Genomic DNA, 20,831 nt, shown 5'->3' with positions numbered 1-20,831 from the left:
CGGCCTTCATCATCGCCTTACGCTTCTGGGCCTTTCTCTGGAGTGCCAGCGATTCGACTCCCGGCGTTAGTGAGAGGGTACTACGCGGCGTGGCGCTGGCTGACACGTCGCTATAGGCCCGGCCGACACCGCCGGTGCCGTCCTGCGGCCCCCCTTCAATCTCATAAACGTTGTCGATTGCCGGTATGAGCTCGTCCCGCTCGAGCTTGGTGATATCGGTTTCGAAGTTGAACAAGTGTTTGGAAATGAGAAAAAGCGCCGTATTGGCAAGAAGGATCTTCTCCTTCTGGATCTTCTCCACGAGCTGTAAGTCTTCCTCGATTTTGGCGTAAACTTGTGGTTCTTTCGGATGTTTGGCTTGCGTGCCGCTCTGTTTAATGAGTTTGTGGATCTGACTATCTTTGGCCTGGTACCGCCGACGCGCCTCCATCAACTGAATGTCCTTGTTATGGATCTCCTCGAAGATGTATCGGATCTCCAACGGGAGATTGGAGATATCCTGGGTGTACTTGTCTATCACCGCCGTAGTGTCCATGATGACAGAGAAAAAAATACTTGAGGTCGCGCAAACTGCTTTCGGTGCAGTTTTGACGCCGCTGGTATGAACGAGATACACACCCAGTTGGAGAATCTTGCTCTCGATGACTTCAAGAAGGCTGTCCAGGTGTTTGAGGATCCCACCGGTGCTGGCGATGCCGCTACTGCTGATACGCTTTTGAAGTACTCTCAGAGCCCTCCTACATCAGCTGTTCTTTTGCAGCTCTTGCGATCCAACATCACAAAGTTTCTAAAAGGACTACACGCCATCCACGACGACCACGGTGCCATCCTCGTTAACCTACTCCTGGGGTGTCTGGACGAGCAGCATCTAACGGCTCAGGTGCTCAACTCCATCAAGTTGGTGTTGAAAAATACCACCTCATCCACCAAAACCTCATGGATTGATTTCAACTTGAAGGTATATTTGGGGCTCGTGTCGGAGTTTGGGGTGGTGTTTCCCGCCCACCTCCCAGTATTGTTGGCATACTTGGCCCCCGAGGAAGAATCTTCAGACGTGAACGCGGTGCTTCTCTTTATAGTGGTGAAGAACATCGAACTAAAACAGCAGGAGTCCTTTGATGCCATCGATGGTTTCTTCGACTATACTCTCGAAACGGGCGCAGGTACAAAGACGTTTTTGGCCTTTGTCAAGGCGTTGGAACTTTTGTTCCCCATCTGCCCGCTGGTTTGTACTCGAGTCTACACTTCCAGTCTTTGTAGGGACCTTGTGTTGGAACACGTTAAAACAATCACCCCCTCATCTTTGTCACTTCCGAACCCCAGGGCCACTGCTGATGGGCTTTTGAGGCTCGTGAGCAGCTCATGCATTGACGATGACTGTCGAAAATTCAATGCTAATATCTACTTGGACTTGCTTAAAGTCGGCTCCGGCTTGGATGCCAATCAGTATCCGTTGTTCAAGATCTTGTCCGTGTTGTGCATCGTGAAATTATGGAACTTCCTCCAATTGGAAGCTGATAGTCTGTTCAGCTTCTCGATGGATGGCTTATTTGATACCAGCATTGAGTATTTAAGAAAGGAGAACGAAGGTTTGGGAACTGCCATTGAAGCCTTGGCATACTTAACATTAAACCCATCTTTGCGCAACAGACTCCGGGCTGATGAGTCGGTGGTGGACTGTTTAGTGCAGCTCATCGGAAGAAGAACAGAAGTGAAAGACCAACTGCTCAAAAACGATCATTCTTCCACAGTGTACGGACTTTTGCTTATATTATCAAATGTGACACAAATCAAAGAGAGCAGCCAGTCACAGGAAACCAATACTGTCAACTACTTGAAACTGGTGGCCACTCCGAAATCCACCACTGACACTACCAAGGAGAATACGGAGGATATCCTCAACTTCAACAAGTCTTTACTTTTAGACCATAGCATCATCGACACCATTTCCAAGTTAAAAATCATAAGGGCCACCACCAAAAAAGGAAGCAACAACTCGGACCAGTTTGTGAATATTATATACTACATCTCGTTGAACCAAGAGAAGAAGGTGAGGCAAGAGCTAGTCAAACAAGGTTCTTTGAACATTCTTCTAGACTACTTGGTGCTGCATAGCCAGGTACTACAGAAACAGCTGGGCCAAACCAGACCCATTTCTTCTTCGGATTCTCTTGTGGAAACAAGACTTCGGGCTATACGTGCCTTGTGTAAGATCTTGATTCTGGTGAACCCGGCTTTAGCTTTCAATAAGTACAGTGTTGTCACATGTCTCCCGTTTTTGGTGGAACTTTTGGGGCCAGACATATCAACTTATACCGGAAAGCTTCAAAGCAATGCCAATGATGCTTACTTACATGATAACGTCACAAGTCTAGACAAGTATGAATCGTTACTAGCATTAACAAACATCTCGTCGATGGCCGATCCTAAAGATGAAATCAAAGACTCAATCATCACCAAAACCTTTGACAAGTTCCTCAATAACTTTATCATTGAAGGAGACTCGCCATTGATCCAGACAGCAGCGTGGGAATTGATCTCTAATTTGATAATGAAACCGCGGATGCTTGTGAAGTTCTTCAATGCTGACGACCAACAATCTTTGAAGAGATTGGACATCTTGATCAAGATGTTGGAGCTGAAGGATATTCACCTTCAAACAACCTTGGCAGGTTTACTTGCAAATGCCACTTCGGAGTTTGATATGATTCCTCGTCTCTTAGTGGAGGTTGATCATTTAAGAAAAGAGCTTGTCGTCTCGTTTGTTCGAATTTTCAACTCTCAGTCAGATGACGATGACTTGATCTTAAGATTGGTGTACGTTGTTCTTGACTTGGTGTACGCGGCTGCGAATATAGGCGAGACCCAAATCGCCAAATTTAAGCATGATCAAGCACTCAAAAGTGCTTTGGCCGGTGTTCTCAAGAATAATAGGAACGAGCAGATTCTCGAGGTGGTGGTTGAAATCATCAAGTTCACCAAGTTCAAGTGATTTGTCATAGTGTTGTTTTGCAAAATAAAATGCTCGCAATATAAGAAAGAGGCATAAATATATACAGATGATGCTATTCTTTCCATCGACATAAATCCAGGAGTCCTATTTAGAAGAGTGAATTCTATACATTCAATTGTACAACTCCTGGCCTCATGAGAATTACGTGAAACGACAATTCTGTAGATATTTCTCATACCCAAATCAGTATATTTACCTTCTAAAAGTTACGACGTGAATTATGAAGATGTGTTATTATCCAACACTGTGCCTATCTAAAACTGAATGTACTTTTGAGCCAAGGTTTCATGGTTTTCAGCCGACCTTATGGACTGCTTGACTTTACTATAGGTTTTATCATTCTCCAATTTGACTCTAATGGCCTTATGTAACCTTGCTAAGTAATCGGGGTAGCTTGAATTGTGGATGTTCACCGCCAACTTCGATCCATCTTCAACCAAATGTTCTTTGAAGAAGATATCAGACCCGTCAAGCGTCTCTCTAACGATTTGGATTCCTGCGGAACCAATATTATTAAGGCCATTGATCTGGGAGTTGAAGAATTTGATGATATTGCGGGCCTGAGTAGAAATATCTGTTGGTAAGTCGGGTAGCTCGTCGTTTAAAGCATCAATCGACTCTATAGATTCGATGTGATCTCCAAACAAGTCTTTAATGAGCAAAGGATTAGCATTGGGTCTCACCCAAACAATGACCCGTTTACCATCACACATAATGTAGATACCATCTTGTAACTTATGCAAAGACAAATCCTTGTATCTTGGTAAAGAGATGAACCGCAGAGGATTAGCATCCTCACTGGGGAATAACCCTTCATGTGGGTATAACGAATGTAATTCCACTAAGGCTGGGTAAAGATGGTACATTAATCTCTCAATAGGCATGTTCAACATCTGGAAAACATCTTCCAACCTGGCATCTGCAGATATATGATTACTATCACGAATAGCAGTCGACTTCAAGAATGCCAAGATATACATGGGTAAATCAGCTAAAGAATCAGGCATCAAAAGACGACTTGTCAAAGTGCTCTTTGCATTATGGCCTAATTCGCTTTTGGCACGATACTGAGTGAAGATTTCCACCAATTTTTCATTTAATGATTCTCTCAACTCCTTAAACGTTTGTCTACCAACGAAAGATAAGGTGTCCCTTACGATGGTTGTCACCACAGTATCTTGGTCAACAAAGTTGAAGATATCATCAAGACGTTCGCTTACTGCCAACACCAAATTGATCACTCTGACCTTTCTGACTCCTTCAGAATCCGTATACAAAAGGGCCGCTTGAAAATGGCAATCATGGCTAGTAGTCAACTTTCCGTCGTATTCCAAAAGAATCGTGAAGGTATGGTCTTCCGACAAAACAGGGATAACGGGATCTTGGGTGTGTGCACCCACCACCGAAATCTCTGCAATTGAGGAAGAAGTACCATAGTATTGGGCCACCTGTAAACCACTGGAGCACCGCAATTTCAACTGACCTTGATAACCAACCGTCTTGACAATCGAACCAACAAACCGGCCGGTGAAGTCACGAGCATCTCTTTCCACGACAAAGTTGGACCATCTAAACACAGACCCTCCTGTAACTGAACATAACCAGCCAATATTCGACAAGTCGACGGCCGTTTGTGACACCACAAGACAGTCTAACCCGACGTTTTCTTTAATGAAGTCTTTGGCTAACAACTTATAGTAATCGTTGTCAGCTGAGTATACCTTCTTTTGAACTTCTGGAGAAATAGTGGCAGCTTGGGTCTTGTTGTCTTTGAACTTCAAGGCTCCGGGTCCCCACGAGGGCAATGCAGACAACACAGCGGTGATTTTACCACCTCCCACTTCTGCCAAACAGAGCATGGCAGTTCTCAAGGCCACTGAGAAACACGGCTCATCATCAGCCCTCAAGCTGTCATCGGAACCGAGCTGTTCGATGTTGTTCAAGGCATCTTCAATGGCGATTCTGCTTTCTTCTGGATCAACAAAAAGGCCCTCAAAGAATGGAATGAACGGGTCGTCTAAATCTGAACAAATAGTGATCTGGGTGGAATCGAGATTACTAGAAAGATTGAAGAAATGCATCCGTTTATCAAAGAGAATAATGGCAAACTTCTTGCTTTCCTTCGGCACCGGGTCATCACCCACCTCATCAGAGGAACCATAAAATACCGACCGGATAGCATCTGCAATTACCATCGGCAAACTTCTCTTGATACTCTCAACAGTGATGTCGATGAGCAAGACATGATGCAAGACGCCAGGTTTCTTGTCAGGTCCTCCCAAGTTATAGGAATCGGGCACCAAGATATCATAAACCCCTCGGTGGAGTTCTGGCTTGAGTCCCACATCCACTCTTTGGTTTGTGGAAGGATTTAACATGGCAGCATAGTCTGGGGGAGTTTTGTTATTGGGGAAAAGACAAATGTTGCATGTGAACCGATCCGTGTTGGTGTGCTGTACGGCTGGGTTCATATAAGTACGACACCGGCGACATCTGATGGGCCCAACGTCTTCTTTGTCTAGGTAATCTCTTCCCACGGTCCGCATATCCACCAACGGAACCGGGTCCTCGGTCTCGAGTAACGGAGCAAACGGGCGTACTGTTACTGCCACTGGGAGCTTGGACGCCAGTCTGAGCTGCTCGGTCTCTGGGATGTTATACATCGTAGATCTGATAAACCGAGAAGATGCGGTACCTTGATCGACGGTTTGGAATTGGGTGCCGGCGGTGGGCGACACCACATTCTCGAACGTCAAAAACGACTTGCATACCACCGAGCCGTCTTCGGTGGGAGCCATGTATTCCAATTGATCTCTGTGTCTTTGGAATGAAACTGATAGACTTTCTTCATCGTTAGGACCATTATTCTCCATATTCACGGCATTTTCATGGGCCTGAAAGGGCGCTGGACCGGTTGGGTGTGTTGCTAGTGGTACGGACACAGGCACAGAGCTCAACAATGTAGTGGAAGCAATGGGCGCCATGGCTGGAAGGTTGGTGGAGGAATTAGGAAGCGAGTAGTCGGTATGATAGGCTCTGGCCGACCGTTTCTTCTTTTTCCCACCCGCCAACGAGAGACTCTGCATGTCAGCTTCCACTCCACTCACGGCTGGCGACGAGGCGAGCGGTGGCACCGGAGGGGGTTGGGTCCCATATGGATAGCTCATGACGATGTTTTTGTTCAGATCAATAAAAAAAGTGCGAATTGTGAAACATCCAAGACTTTTTATGGAGCAAGGAGATATAATGGGTACAATCTCCGTACCGCTCAGTGGGGTCAACGAGACCGCCATATGCTCTTTGTACTCACTCACCCAGGGAAATTTGTCGTATATGCTTGAAGGCGGCTCCGAGTACGTCCATGTTGACCGGTTTGCTTTCCCCATGTTCTATATCACCAACTGCACAAATGACGTGATACGACAGTATTTGGACAAGGTTTTGGACGGCGAAGGCCCGCGAGTGTGGCCCAACAACAACGGCGATATGTTCATCTCGTTGCTTTTCACGGTGTCTGGCACCTGCTGTGCCTGTTGGATGCTTAGTGTTTTCCTTGTGCTCTCTCCCAGCCACAAGAGAAAACCGTGTTTGACCCAGCTTTCAACTGTGTTCTACACCATCGTGTTAACGTATCTTCTCGCGAAGATCACCGACAAGGCCCGACAGAGCTACTATAATGACTTGATGGATGTGATAGACATTCATGACGTTTTCTTTGATAACTTGGTTTACAGAGTGACGGTTGTATTATCCGAGTTGTTGATCTCCATGTCGTTTCTCCAGGTGATCTACAAGGTGTCGTACAAGAAGACGCGTCCATATGTCATGGTTGGCTCGCTCGTGGTGGTAATAGCGTACCTTGTTGCTGGATGTATCTGTGAGGCCGTCAGTAGACTGTCATCAAGCGAACAGGTTTTTAACAACCAGAAGTCCAACTACTTTTTGTGGCACCAGATCCGTAATTCAATCAACCTTGTGTTCTTGCTGTGGGTATGGCTCATGATGATCTTCTATACGTTTGTGATCAAGAATCCTCGCAAATACACCCACTGTAAGCGGCTTTTACCATTGGCGTGTTTTGTCTGGGTTCTTTTTGGGCTTCATCTCGCCGGGTGCATTCTCTTGGTGGCCATTTACCCAACCAAATGGCACAATCAGAGTTGGCTCTCAGTGCTTCGAAGCTTGACCGAAATTGGCATTCTCTCGCTTGTGTGGGAATGGATCTACAATATCAAGAGTATGGAAAGACGCGACGAGCTCATGGGTGTATTGGGAAGAAGACTCAGTGTGGATGATGTGACCATTTTTCATGCCCACCCAGAGTCCAGGCCCACGGGTAATAAGGTCTGGAACTGGTTACGGGATAAGCTTCCCTTCTATGGTGCTGTACGGGTTTATGTCGAGAGCGAGAACGACCTGAAACTCTCACCCAGTTCGACGAGAACCCGTGGCACCAGTGACCAAGCAGCTTCCGACAATAATGACAATCACACTCACGAACATAATGAGTACAATGAGTATAATGAGAATGAGAATAATGAGAATGAGAATAATGAGAATGAGAACAATGATAATGAGAATAACGAGATACACAATAACGAAACCAACGACCACACCGATATACAATCTAACTGGAACCCTACCAACACCAACTGTCCTCCGGGCACTGTCCATCCCCAGTCGTCTGCTCCCAGATCTTCTGTTTCGCAGTACGAAGATGAGATCATAAACGATTACGATTTCCTCGAAGATGACGAGCCGTCGCACCACAGCCCTCCCTCAGGGTCCAGTAGGCCCCCACCTTTCCAGCCGCATCCCGGCTTCTCCCACCACGACTACTACCCTGATCAGAAACACTAGCTAGATCCTGTATCCAATTCTAGAAACTTCTCGAATCTGCGCGCACCACATATATCCACTATATTTAATCCGCATACCTTCTCCATACTTTTGTACAACACATACATTATGCTTTCACGAAGCACCAGATTAGCTGCCAGGCGTGCTCTCGTAAACACGCGCGTACAGGTAGTGCCTGCGGTGTCGCATCTACGGCTCCAGGCGCTTCAATCACTTACTTCTCCTTCTCCAGTGGCCTATCACGCAACCAGAAGCTTCTCATCCAGTTTTCCCAGAAACCTCCAGATGTCCATGAACAAGGAGGATTCTCGGCCAGCGTTGGAGAAATATGGCCAGGACTTGACCCAGCTTGCTAAGGATGGTAAGTTGGACCCGGTTATTGGTCGTGATGAAGAAATCAGGAGAACCATCCAGATTCTTTCCAGGAGAACCAAAAACAACCCAGTATTGATTGGAAATGCCGGGACCGGGAAGACTGCCATCATGGAAGGATTAGCACAAAGAATATTAAAGGGTGAAGTTCCCGAAAGTATGAAAGACAAGCAGATCATCACCCTCGACTTGGCTGCAATTATCTCAGGTGCTAAATTCAGAGGAGACTTTGAAGAGAAACTTAAGCTGATTTTGACCGAGGTGGAACAGAAACAGGGCAAGGTGATTTTGTTTATTGACGAGTTGCATCTTTTGATGGGGTTGGGTAAGGCTGAAGGTTCTATCGATGCTTCGAACTTGTTGAAGCCGGCTTTGGCCAGAGGAAAGTTGTCTCTTTGTGGAGCTACCACCATTGAAGAATACCGCAAGTATGTGGAAAAGGATGCAGCTTTGGCTAGACGGTTTTCACCCGTAATGGTGAACGAACCAACGGTTCAGGACACAATTTCGATCTTGAGAGGGTTGAAAGAGCGCTATGAAGTCCACCATGGGGTCCGTATTACTGATGGTGCCTTGGTGACGGCTGCCTTACACTCGAATCGTTACATTACCGACAGGTTTTTGCCCGATAAGGCCATTGACTTGGTGGATGAAGCTTGTTCGACTTTAAGATTGCAACATGAATCTCGTCCGGATGCTATCACCAATTTAGACCGTCAAATCATGACCATTCAAATCGAGTTGGAGTCCTTGAGGAAGGAAGAAGACCAGCTATCTATTGACCGTCGCAAGAAGTTGGAAGATGATCTTCATGTTAAGGAAGCTGAACTTAAGGAGATCACTGACCAGTGGGAAGCTGAAAGAAATCTGATTGCAGAGGTGAAAAATGCCCAAACTGCTTTAGAACAGGCCAGATTTGACTTGGAGCAAACTCAAAGAGAAGGCAACTATGCCAAAGCTTCCGAATTACAGTATGCTAAGATCCCTGAATTGGAAAAGAAGTTGAAGGAGTTAACTGCAAAGGATGGTGCAGCTCCTCAGGCCAACTTGTTGCATGATTCGGTTACTTCTGATGATATTTCCTATGTGATTTCCAAAATGACAGGTATTCCTGTGACCAATTTAATGAAAGGTGAAAGAGATAAATTGTTGGATATGGAAGTATACTTGAGACAAAGGGTTATTGGACAAGATGAGGCTATCCAAGCAATTGCTGACTCTGTAAGATTACAGAGAGCTGGTTTGACTAGTGACAAGAGACCTATTGCTTCGTTTATGTTTTTGGGTCCAACTGGTACCGGTAAGACTGAGTTAACCAAAACCGTAGCTGAGTTCTTGTTCAACGACAAAAACTCGGTTATCAGATTTGATATGTCTGAATTCCAAGAAAAACACACAGTATCCAGATTGATCGGATCACCTCCTGGTTATGTTGGATATGAAGAAAGTGGTGAATTGACTGAGGCCGTGAGAAGGAAACCATATGCAGTGGTTTTATTCGACGAATTCGAAAAAGCTCACCCAGATGTGTCTAAGTTGTTGTTGCAAGTTCTTGACGAAGGTTCTTTGACAGACTCGCATGGTAAGCACATTGATTTCCGTAACACTATAATTGTCATGACATCCAATATCGGACAAGAAATCTTACTTAGTGATAAGAATACTTCTGAAGATGGCAAGATCGAGGAAACAGTCAAGCAGCAGATTACTGACAATTTAAGACTTCACTATCCTCCTGAATTTCTTAACCGTTTGGATGAAGTATTAATCTTCAACAGGTTGTCGAAAAAATCTTTGAGGAATATCTTGGACATTCGTCTTGGAGAAATCAGAGACAGGTTAATCGACAAGAGAATGTTTTTAGACGTATCGGACGAAGCCAAAGACCTTTTGGCTCAGTTGGGATATGATCCTGTTTATGGAGCCAGGCCTCTTAATAGAGTTCTTCAAAAGCAAGTGTTAAATCCCCTCTCCATGCTTATGATCAAAGGACAAGTCAAAGATGGTGAAACCATCCAAGTTGACATCAAAGACAACAAAATTTATGTTAATCCCAACCATGACCCAGAGGTTGATTAACCATGTAAATACTAAATAGGACAATTTGTATATATTTTAACAGTTCTAATTTGCCTAAGATTTCAATGGGTTTAACTTTTAACAATCACAAAACTCTTCCAACCGTTCCTCCCTCGACAATTCTTTGTTGTTCCGGGTCGACTTTCTTCAACGATTTTCCAAGCTGGATCTCACCAAGCAAAGCAGTGATACTTGCTGGTGGAGGAGGAAGAGACGCAGATCCATTGGCAGATCCGTTGGAGTCACTTGGAGGTGCTGGTGGAGCTGGAGGTACCGGTGGAGCTGGAGGTGCCGGTGGAGCTGGAGGTGCCGGTGGTGCTGGAGGTGCTGATGGAGGAGCTTGTGAAGGAATTGGCGGTGCCACTGGTGGTGGTGCTGCTGCTGCTGGGATTCCTAAAGGTACTGGAGGTGCTTCAAATGGAATAGGTGGGGCCGGAGTTGGTGGCACCTCTGTTGGAATAGGAGGTGCTTGAAGAGACTCCGTAGGGACCGGGGGGATATCCATTGGAATAGGAGGAGCTGGTGGTGCTTGAGGCACCGGTGGTGCAAGGGCTTCGACCGGTGGTACGGGTGCCTCAGAGACTGGTTCTTCAACCGGTGGTACTGGTGCTTCAATTGCCTGGGGTGGTGCTGGTGCCTCAACTGCTTTTGGCGCCTCCGCTAAGGTCTCAGGAGATGGCACTTCTTCCTCAGTGGCCCTCTGTGGAGGTGGTGCCATTCCACCAAAGAGCAAACTGGCCAAATGAGCAGCACCTGCACGGTTTGGCGTTTCATCTTCACTCTCATTATCTTCAGAGTCACTCCAGTCATCATCACCCAATCCTCTCTGTGAAGCTCTTTGGGCTTCCGCTTTCTTAGGGTCAATTGTAGGTGTCGCGGTTCCAGATTGAGGCTTGAAGAATGGATTAGAGCTATGAGAAGGTACTGGTGTCTCGGTCTTGGGTGTCATCTTAGCAAACGGATTACTTTCATGGGGCTTCTTCTCTTCAATGTTCAGGCTCTCTGGCTTTACTTCAACTGGTTTTGGATCCTCCTTTTTGGTAGTTCCAGGACCGTAAGTTGGTGTTGCTTTTGGAGCCGCATCTTCGTCGTCTGAATAGTCATCATCTTCCTTGTTCGCCAAATCCTCCATCTCTCTCTTCAACTTTGCTAATCTCTCTTCTTTGTCTTTCTTTCTCTTTTCCCGTCTTTCTCTTTCACGAGCCTCCAATTCTTGCTTCTGCTTGATGAGTTCCTTGTACTCCTCATCGTTATCTTCTTCACTTGATTCTTCAACAGGTGCTTTGATTTCCTGCTTTTTAGCAGGTTCAGCTACCGCTTGTTTCACAGGAACAGGCTCCGGTTGGGTGGTCTTGGGAGAATTTGGTTTCAAAGTCGAGACACTTTCCTGGGTTTCGGTACCTCTGCGTCTAGTGATACCTAACTTAGCCAATCTGTCGTTCATTCTCTTTTCTGCTTGAGACTTGATGTAAGCAGCCCTATCTTCAGGAGTCTTGTACGAACTGTAGGAATCGCCAGAACTTGATCCAACACTCGAGCCAGTGGCTTGAGGAGAAGCGAACGATTCTGGCTTCTTGACCAATGAAGCGGGTTTAGATGCTTCAACCTTCTGGTTTCTTTGTTGAATAGATTTCGAAGTTGCAACAAGGTCCTTGATAAAGTTGGCGACCAGTTCATTCACACCCTCACCTCTTTCCCATTTGGAAGTACCAAATTCCTCTTGGGAAGAAACTTGTAAATTGGCAGCACATCCTTCTTCTAGTTCTTTGATACTAGACTCGATATCCTTGATGATACTGAATTGGTCCTCCTTTTCCTTCTTCACTCTCTCGATTGACAGGTTCAATTGTTGATCAAGCTCTTGGTTGTTGTTTCCTCCATATGACTTACCTGTAAGAGCAGCCATCCGTTGGTTCAATAATTGCTTGGATCTAAACTTTCTTCTGTCAGCTTCGGTGACTTCACCATTTGGACCAGTTCCCACGATTCCAGCTTCACTGTTCAGTGGGTTCCAATCCGGATTGCTCTTCTTCAACCTGGCAGTTTCAACATCAACCTTTGCCTTGGAAATATCCTCGTTAACCTTATAAATTCTTTGGATTAATCCAGGAACCACGTCCTTGGTCAAATGATCTAATTTATCAAGCAAAGCCTTCTTTTCCTCGAGTGCCGCATTTCCAGCCCCAAAAGAGTCGAGTTGGTCTTGTACACCCTTGATCTTTCTCTTAAGACCTTCGACTTCTTGGTTGACGGAGTTGTTGGAATAACTCTTTGAAGGGTGGGATCCTTGATCATTGGTGTCTAGGGCGTCCAAAAGAATCTTCTTTTCCCGGATCATCTTCTTCATATCCTCAACAGTCAAGTCTGCGTCTTTAGAAGTCTTAACACTGGTATTGTTAGGGCTATCACCAAAGGTTCTACTTCTGTGACGGGTGCTGGACACATATCCAACATTATCATCGTTGTTCTTGAATCTACTGCCATTGGATTTGGTGGAATTCGAGGAGCCTGAAAGACTTGTTCTAGGGGCCGCTTTGCTCCCCTTGATTGAATTCTTTAAAGTATCAAATGATTCCTGTAAGTTCTTATGAGAAGGAGGAACAAGTTCAGGAGGCAATCTTAAAGGAATGTCGAGCCCATTCAATCTTCTGTAAACCAAATGCATGGCAACCGCAAACTCATCTCTGTTAAGTTTACCTCTGTTACTCGAGTCTGCCAAGTTCCAGATGGATTCTAAATCAGGTCTAGCCAATCCTGATTTACCAAAAATGTTAATGGCAACATCACCTTGGACATAACCTTTCTTGGAGCTATCCCAGGCATTGAAGATTCCGTCATAGATTTGCTTTTCTTGCTTGGTGATGGCCCAAGTCACGTTGGAGCTCAAGTTTCCTCCCATGACATTTTGCAAATTGTTAGTTGGCAACTGAGCCGAAGGAAGGAAATGCTGTTCCATAGCATTTAAGCCAGGAATACCTCCAGTTGGCGTCGATACAAACCCCCATTGGCCCGGTCTTCCGGTAGGCTGACTTTGTAAGTAGCCCGTCTGTTGTGGTTGTAAGCCGGTTTGTTGGGGTTGGAACCCAGTCTGCTGGGGCTGAAAGCCCGTTTGTTGAGGCTGAAACCCGGTCTGTTGAGGCTGAAAGCCCAGTTGAGACTGGAAACTGGTTTGCTGGGATTGGAATCCTGTGCCTTGTGGTTGAAGGGTACCAGTTCTCTGTTGAGTGAGCTGTCCGTTGAAACCAGCGCCTTGAGCTTGTAGTGGCCCCGTTTTCTGGGGCGACATAAAGCTTCCAGCATTGAACCCAGTGGTTTGAGCCCGAAGTGGAGCTCCTCCAGTAAGCTGAGCTGCCAATTGACTTTGGAAGCCGGTGGCTTGTTGCTGGAGAGGCCCAGTTTTTTGAGCGGGAATTAAACCGGCTGTTTGTTGAGGCTGCAAAGGAATCAACGTGCCTCCCCCCGTTCTCTGGGAAGTCAAAGGAGGTGGAGCACCAAACCCAGTTTGTTGAGATTGGAAACTGGTTTGTGGTTGGAAACCAGTCTGCTGAGGTTGAAAGCCTGTTTGTTGGGGTTGGAAAGATGTGGCTGGAGGCTGCCCGGCAAACCAGTCCTGTTGTTGCGGAGCAAAAGGAGTATTTTGCAAAATGTTGTTAGGGTCTTCGGGAACACTAAAGTTGATAGCATCGACAAAACTCTTGACTTCATTCAGCCATTTTTCCGGCAACGCCGATGGCAAAGCCTCTCCCTTCAAGGCCAAGTTACACAAGTGCAAGGCCAAAGCAAATTCGGGGAACAACAAACTGCCACTTTTATTGGTGTCAGATAATGACCAAATTTCGGCCAAGGTCACTGGTTGTAAGCCTGACCGAAGTAAAATGTCCCTACAAGAGTCGCCTGAAATTGCCAGCTCGCCCTTAGGCACTGCGGTACGATACAAGTGCTCGAACTTAGTCTGGTCAGCAACGGTAATAAATGATAACCGGATGCTGGGGATCTTCAACTCGTTGTTCTCAGATACATTTTGCACAGCCTGTTGGAAACCAGTGGCCTGGGATTGGATGAAGCCAGTGGCCTGGGGCTGCAACGAGGGTGGCTGGAACAGCTGCCCGAACGAGTTTGGGGGCTGTTGTTGTTGGTAGTAACCAGTGGCTTGGGATTGTAGATTCAACTGAGGCTGCTGGTTGTAGAAACCGGTGGCCTGGGGTTGAAACTGCTGCTGCTGAGGCATTCCTCCCCCATACGCAGCTTGCTGCTGGTTGGGGTTGAATCCCATCTGCTGCTGCTGATACGGATTATACATCAGTTGGACAATTGATTAAAAGTCGGCAGACGCTCAGGTAATTGCTGGACAGCGTTTGAGGGTTCCAATGCGAATCGAGGAGTTTGGTTGACCATGAGAGTGAATCTGCAAATTAAGTTTGCGGGTTAGCCTCGCGGCCTCAGTAAATAGGGACGAGATGGAAATACGTTTAGGTGAGTGATTGGGGGTGGTAGACGCATTAACAGTACTGGGGTGAGTTAGATAGGGGTATGAATGGGTGTGTATTTTTTAGGGGTTTTTGGGGGTTTTCTAACGTGTTTTTAACAGTGTTTGAGTTGGTGGTAGAGTTGAGCATTTCTGCAAGTTTCACACTTTTCATAGTGTTTGTAATAGAAAATAGTTCTACAACTGAGATGGGATGTTCTTTCCTGGCATTCTTCTCTCTCTATATTATGCCATCTACTCATTTATTTCTCCATGCTCATATTCTCTATCTATTCTATCCACATCTACTCATTTATTTCTCCATGCTCATATTCTCTATCTATTCTATCCACATCTACTCATATACTCTATTCACTCAATTCCCGGCACTCATCCCAGAAACGAACCTCAAGTCTCGTCACATGCGCAAAAACATCCACCAACTCATCTAATCGGGCCTGAGTAATCTCACTCTTCTCAAACAAATCTTGCAACGCTTGTATACCTTTCTCATGCGCTTGTTGGTACCAGTCTGAGGTATAGTCACCTAGCCACGATTCATAAATATCCGAATGCTCCTGCAAAGACAAGGCATTTAAAGCTCCGTCATGGTTCTTTCTGAGCTCAGCTCCGTAAATCCCAGCTTCATAATACCCATGAAGACAAGGTGCTAGAGCCACCTTGATTCCAAGAAAGTCCTCGCGCTTGGCTATATCCAAAAGGTACTCACAATATTCCAAACACGCTCTTCCAGGAGACAACTCTACATCGATGTTAATGTCTCGTTCATAGTCAATGTCGTACTTCTTGGTCAACTTTTTCCGATGTTTTTCTATTTCCTCAACCACTTCTCCAATGATGAGAGCTTCTTCATGTGTTTGATAGTACGAAGGAGCAACTGCTGCTGCCAAAGCGTGGATCTGGGCGTAGTTGATTAAATAGTAATAATCCTGCTTCAAGAAGTAAAGAAACTGGTTGAACTTCAAGTTATTGCTGGCAACTTTCTCCACAAAGCCATGCCTAGTATATTTCTGCCACAGGGGGGTCACCTTCGGATGGGTCTTGAAGAATTCATATACAGAAGTGTTGTTTTTGACCACCTCATTCCCAGCATTGGCTTCGCTGGAGTGGGCAACTACCATCTCCACTTGTCTAGCAGGACTGATAGTGTGGTTCAAAGGGCCATTGCCTAGTCCCAACTTCACTGGCATGTTAACAAGACCCCTGTGAATATAATCAATGGAGATGGCTACCGCATTGGCCAAATTAACCCCTAAAGCAATATTTGCAGCAATTGCTGATGATAGAGTACAGCCAGTACCATGGGTGTTTTCCGATTCCACCGACACCAGTTCAAAAACAGTAGTTTTCCCCGTCTTAGACTCGTACAACACATCTCTTATGACCTTGTTACTGATATCTTCTCCCTCTCGAAAAGGGGTTCCGGTGTGACTGTTCCATGGAAGATGGCCACCTTTGAGAAGCACATTTTCGCAGCCAAGAGTGGCCTGAAGTTTAGCGGTAAAATCTACCAACAAGTCCATAGTACAAAGCTCACTACCAACAACTCTTTTGCCACTACTGAGTCGATACAACACCAAAGCTTCTTCGAAGTTGGGGGTCACCAATTGAGACGATTTGATGATGCTGCCCAAGCACAACTTTATGCCTTCTTCATCAAACAATTGCGACCCCGATGTGCTTATCATCACGGGATCCAATACAACCTTTAAGTCGTGTTTGTGAATCTTGTCAATGTATTCATCCAAAACTTCGACAGCCTCTAGAGTAAGCATTCCGGTTTTAATAGCTTTCAAAGGAGAGTGCGAGTCAGTCAAAAAGTCTTCAAAGATGGCATCTAAAATATCCCTCAATGTATCTTTTGGGGTTTTGGTGACCGTCCGTACACCCCTGGTATTCTGGGCTGTCAACGCCGTGATACATGTCAGTCCATACACTTTGAACGCAGAAAGGGTCTTGATATCCGCTTCAATCCCAGCACCTCCTGAACTATCAGAGCCGGCAATTGTCAACACCACCGGTAACTGGTGCGATACTTCAGGAACAATGCTTCTGAGTTTAACTTCAACGTTGGGAACCATTTTGAAAGAAAAGGGGAATTTTTTGGATCATTTCCTTTTGAAGTGCACGGTGGATGGTATTTGGGTCGCAATAATTTTATGCGCTTACAGGACTTCGGAATAATCTCAGTCTATAACGAGCGTATAATCAAAATCTATAAAGCAAATTACTGTAAACTCCACTCTAATGGGATAATGAGGTGTAGTATTCGACCAAAGCCAATTCACTTTGAAGAGTTCGTTCTCTGTAATTGACCCGGATGTTTGGAACGTTGGTCTTCTCGATGTTATTACCCTCAGTTCCTCCAGCCATATACTTCTTTCCAAGCCAGTGCTTCTTGATAGAAGCCTCCCATCCTGATTGTAGAACCGAGTTTCGGGCCAACTCACACATATCAACAGCAGATAACTTATAGATCTGAGCAGCCACCGAGTATTCTTCTATCAACGGTTCCTTGGTATAGGAGAACTGTAAAGGATCATCAGTAGACAACGAAACGTTCAATCCTTTCTTGAAAAAGTTGAAGAAGGGGTTCTTATCGTACGTCAAAAACAACGCGTTATTGGACAACGGTGACATTGCCAACCCGATTTGGTCCAAGAAGTATAAGTACTGGATGAATGGAAGCTTTCTCAATAGGATCCCATGACTGATTGAATGAGACGTCAAAAATGCACTTATAAGATGCTCAGGATCTCCAGCTTCTCCACTATGGGGTCTCAAGAGAAAGGTGTTGAAGCCCAACTTGGCTCTTAAGTGGTTCAAAGATGACAAGTTGGCAAAAAGGTAGTACAAGTAGTAAGAATAAGGAGGATTATTACTGAAGTCCCAACTTTCGGCCGGAGCATACTTTCTGTGGGGGCTTTCTTGTTTGGACTCATCATCGACCGAATCGAATCCCACCACTCTTTCCAAAAATACATGCAACTTGGGGTTGCATTTGGGGTTTAACGACACTTTGATCAAAGGCTCAAACAAGTTGATGAGAATGTCTTGAAAGTTCATAACATTACCGTTCTTCTTGTAAATGTCGTACAACCGAGGCACCTGGATCAACCATCTGACGTTGTGACTCACTAGTTTGTTATCGATGACCCACGCAGCCAACCTATCCCATTCGTCATAAGATCTTCCGTAGATGGAGATTCTCAACTCCGTCATCTGATACTTGGAGCTCTCCAAATCCTCAAACACTTGCTTGGTGATCTCAGCCAAGTACTTACCATTGATGTAGTTATCGGTCTTCAAGAAAATTTCCCTTAATCTCGACTCACCGATTGGATTATACTTCAAGTTGAACTTGTCAAACCGATGGAACGAGTCAGTATGTGCATGCATATCCAAGGTGTCGATAGACAAGTCGTAGCCGGTCAAGTTTAACGACTTGAATACCTCCTCCAACGTCAACACTTTGCCGTCTCTGAAAATCACCTCTTCATGAGGCACTGTCTTCAACTTGTATTTGATGAATCTCAACAAGTGCTTCTGGTTCATGCAAGCTGAGTGGTGGATATGGGTGTCGACCTTACGCACGTTGTAGAAGTCACGATGAGGGTTCTTTTTGGACTGCTTGCTCTCTTCAAATTCGTTCAACAAGTAGTACAAGTTCCACTTGGCTTCGAGGTACTCCAACCGTTTGAATGAAAACGACTTGGTAGGACCATCTGACGCGATCTTGGCGATTGTCTTCAAGTCACCATAGTACTCGGCAATGCCGGGGACTCGAATGATGTTCTCATTCGACAACTTGTCATAGATCTCAAACACATCTTCGTTGTTGGTTCGGAAGTCGTAGGCATCTGTTGGTTCTGGAATCACACATTTCGACAAGTCGAACTCCTCCTCCACGTCGCTGTCGACACTGGGCAACTGGTTGAATCTGTTTTTCGACTTGTACGTGGGTTTGGGCGGTGGAGGATATACCAGCCACTCGTCTTTGTTTTTAGGATTATCCATTTCACTGAGCTGTAAAGAAATGGACTGGTACTTGTGTCTCAAGTCGAGCGACACCTTGACGTTTTTGAACAAACCAATTAACTCTTCTGACGGGTATTCTTCTGGAAGGGCGTTGGAGCTTGTTTCGGCGTGCGGATCGTGGGCATTGTTGTGAACAGCATTGGAGGGTGCTGGGTGGAAGTAGCGCGACGTGTTGGGCAAGTCAATGATCGATGGTCTTCGCTTGGACAGACCATGGGGGCTTTTGGACTCGTTCAAGGCCTCAAATGCCTTGAGTTTCAAGTCGTGGTCTTTGATGAACCGGTCTTCGGCTGTTGAAAAGTGGGCAGAACTGAACGATTTCGAAAGCAGCTCCTCCATTGGGTCTTCTTCGTGATGCATAGGGTAAGTTTGTGGCAAGGCGAAGTCATCATTGTCACTGTCTGGGTCGTGAGAGTCAAGTTCCATATTGAAGTGCAGCATCTCTGGTAAGTTTTACAAGAGAGAATCAATGCGCGAAAATAATTTATTAAGATAAGGTCGAAGATCTGGGTAACTAGATTAAAAACATCCCCACAGGAACCAACACCCCGAGAGCCACGGCCGCAGGGCTACTACGGAACAAGGAAGCTCCATCTTCGGAGTCACTGGTTTCTGTGGATGAAGACGATGCTTTTGACGAAGAAGATGCTTCTGTGGCAGAAGCAGCAGCCACCAGAGATTCAACCTCACTGGCTGACATGGCTTCATCTTTGGCCAAAATAGCCGCCTTATCGCTCTTCGACACCAAGTCAGTTTCCTTGATACTTCCTTGTTTCAACATCGACGCCAAATCGGTGGTCAATGCCGTTCTCAAACCCTTGTCTTGTAAGGCTTCCTCCAAGATATCTTGCAACATGTTGGAATCCCACAAAGACTGAAGAATGGGCAGCAAGGCAGAAAAGTCGGATCCTTGAATAAGCGAGCCGATGTTCTGCAAAGCTCCTTGGATGAGCACCACTGTGGCATCTTGGAATTCTTCATCGGTGAGCAATGTCATGATAGTATCGTTGAGTAAGCCGGATCGTTCAATCGACTCCATCACCGTTTCCAACAAATCCTCGATGTTATCTCTTCTGTAGAGGGTAGCAAATGTCATGGGGGGCTCAACCTCCAGCTCGAACTCGGCGTATATGGTATCTCTTTCAATCAACTTCTCTGCCTGTTCCAAGAGACTTTCCAAGTTGATACCTCCTGACTTGATCAACTTTTTGGCGATGCTCAACACTGAGGGTAAGAACTCATCACTTTCGAGAGCACCAGCCACCACCGAGTACGCCAACCCAGATCTATCCAATGCCACCCAGAAGTCAGTGGTGTTGATGTTTCCAGTTACCAGCAATATGGTGGGAAGGGAATCTTCAAGAATCTGCAACGTCAGGTTGTGTGTGACAAGGTACACACCGGCATTGGGGAGAATTTTGGTGTTCTTCAAGCTGACGAAAATTTTGTCTAAGATATCAATGTTGTCACCTTCGTTTAACAAGTCATCAGCCCATCCAGCGATTTTCTCAAAGTTGACATCCGAGATGATGTCGGCCACGTCGAATCCATCGAGCAAACTGGAGACGAGCGAAGGGATACTCAATTGTCTCTCAACCACATCGACGCCGTATTCGACGAATGAAGGAGATGAGGTTTCTCCATGGATACATGTGAATAACGAGAAACAGGATAAAGCGAGTGTAGAAAGTTTCATGTTACTGGGTAACGAGAGAAAAAAATTGCGACGCCCGTAAGGCTACTTATACATTTGGTAGATACAAATTTCACCCCAGAGAAATTTTGTGTGCCTATTGTCTCATCGCACATCTTTATTGTAATAGTTTCCGTTGCCAGAAACTGAGCGATTGTGCAAATCTTTTCGCAAACTGCAATTAAATGCCCTATTCGAGCCTCGTGCATGTAGTCAATTTAGTTTGTTTTGGTGAAATTGCGAACATTCCAAGCGAGCATCGGCTCCATGCAGGAGGCGGAATCAGGGTT

At 45.6% G+C, this 20,831-nt stretch overlaps 8 protein-coding genes across 8 annotated transcripts; 3 read left to right on the top strand and 5 right to left on the bottom strand. All coding sequences in view use genetic code 12, as the record gives it.

Annotated features, from left to right (window-relative positions):
- Positions 1–601: 601 nt before the first annotated feature.
- On the top strand, positions 602–2,992 carry SHE4 (SWI5-dependent HO expression protein 4; the record flags this gene model as incomplete). Its single annotated transcript, XM_006689219.1, has 1 exon — positions 602–2,992. The coding sequence occupies one exon, from the start codon at positions 602–604 to the stop codon at positions 2,990–2,992; it is 2,391 nt and encodes a 796-aa protein (XP_006689282.1).
- Positions 2,993–3,267: 275 nt separating this feature from the next.
- SFB3 (COPII coat Sec23p-Sfb3p heterodimer component) lies at positions 3,268–6,180 on the bottom strand (the record flags this gene model as incomplete). Its single annotated transcript, XM_006689220.2, has 1 exon — positions 3,268–6,180. One exon carries the CDS (start codon positions 6,178–6,180, stop codon positions 3,268–3,270), a length of 2,913 nt encoding a protein of 970 aa, XP_006689283.2.
- A 79-nt stretch (positions 6,181–6,259) lies between these two features.
- Positions 6,260–7,873, top strand: PSN45_002192 (uncharacterized protein; the record flags this gene model as incomplete). Its single annotated transcript, XM_066157813.1, has 1 exon — positions 6,260–7,873. One exon carries the CDS (start codon positions 6,260–6,262, stop codon positions 7,871–7,873), a length of 1,614 nt encoding a protein of 537 aa, XP_066013910.1.
- A 285-nt stretch (positions 7,874–8,158) lies between these two features.
- HSP78 (chaperone ATPase hsp78) lies at positions 8,159–10,324 on the top strand (the record flags this gene model as incomplete). The annotated part of the gene is made up of 1 exon (XM_006689221.2): positions 8,159–10,324. One exon carries the CDS (start codon positions 8,159–8,161, stop codon positions 10,322–10,324), a length of 2,166 nt encoding a protein of 721 aa, XP_006689284.2.
- An 85-nt stretch (positions 10,325–10,409) lies between these two features.
- PAN1 (actin organization and endocytosis protein) lies at positions 10,410–14,597 on the bottom strand (the record flags this gene model as incomplete). Its single annotated transcript, XM_066157812.1, has 1 exon — positions 10,410–14,597. The coding sequence occupies one exon, from the start codon at positions 14,595–14,597 to the stop codon at positions 10,410–10,412; it is 4,188 nt and encodes a 1,395-aa protein (XP_066013909.1).
- A 560-nt stretch (positions 14,598–15,157) lies between these two features.
- Positions 15,158–16,891, bottom strand: THI20 (trifunctional hydroxymethylpyrimidine kinase/phosphomethylpyrimidine kinase/thiaminase; the record flags this gene model as incomplete). The annotated part of the gene is made up of 1 exon (XM_006689222.1): positions 15,158–16,891. The coding sequence occupies one exon, from the start codon at positions 16,889–16,891 to the stop codon at positions 15,158–15,160; it is 1,734 nt and encodes a 577-aa protein (XP_006689285.1).
- Positions 16,892–17,054: 163 nt separating this feature from the next.
- AMD1 (AMP deaminase) lies at positions 17,055–19,274 on the bottom strand (the record flags this gene model as incomplete). The annotated part of the gene is made up of 1 exon (XM_006689223.2): positions 17,055–19,274. One exon carries the CDS (start codon positions 19,272–19,274, stop codon positions 17,055–17,057), a length of 2,220 nt encoding a protein of 739 aa, XP_006689286.2.
- Positions 19,275–19,362: 88 nt separating this feature from the next.
- Positions 19,363–20,544, bottom strand: PSN45_002187 (uncharacterized protein; the record flags this gene model as incomplete). Its single annotated transcript, XM_006689226.1, has 1 exon — positions 19,363–20,544. One exon carries the CDS (start codon positions 20,542–20,544, stop codon positions 19,363–19,365), a length of 1,182 nt encoding a protein of 393 aa, XP_006689289.1.
- Between the last annotated feature and the right edge of the window lie 287 nt (positions 20,545–20,831).

Source organism: Yamadazyma tenuis, chromosome 2 (genome assembly GCF_029203305.1).
Source record: "Yamadazyma tenuis chromosome 2, complete sequence".
In the NCBI taxonomy this organism is placed as follows: domain Eukaryota; kingdom Fungi; phylum Ascomycota; class Pichiomycetes; order Serinales; family Debaryomycetaceae; genus Yamadazyma; species Yamadazyma tenuis.
Note: the sequence above shows the minus strand (reverse complement) of the source record. Positions and strands in the feature narration are given on the sequence as shown.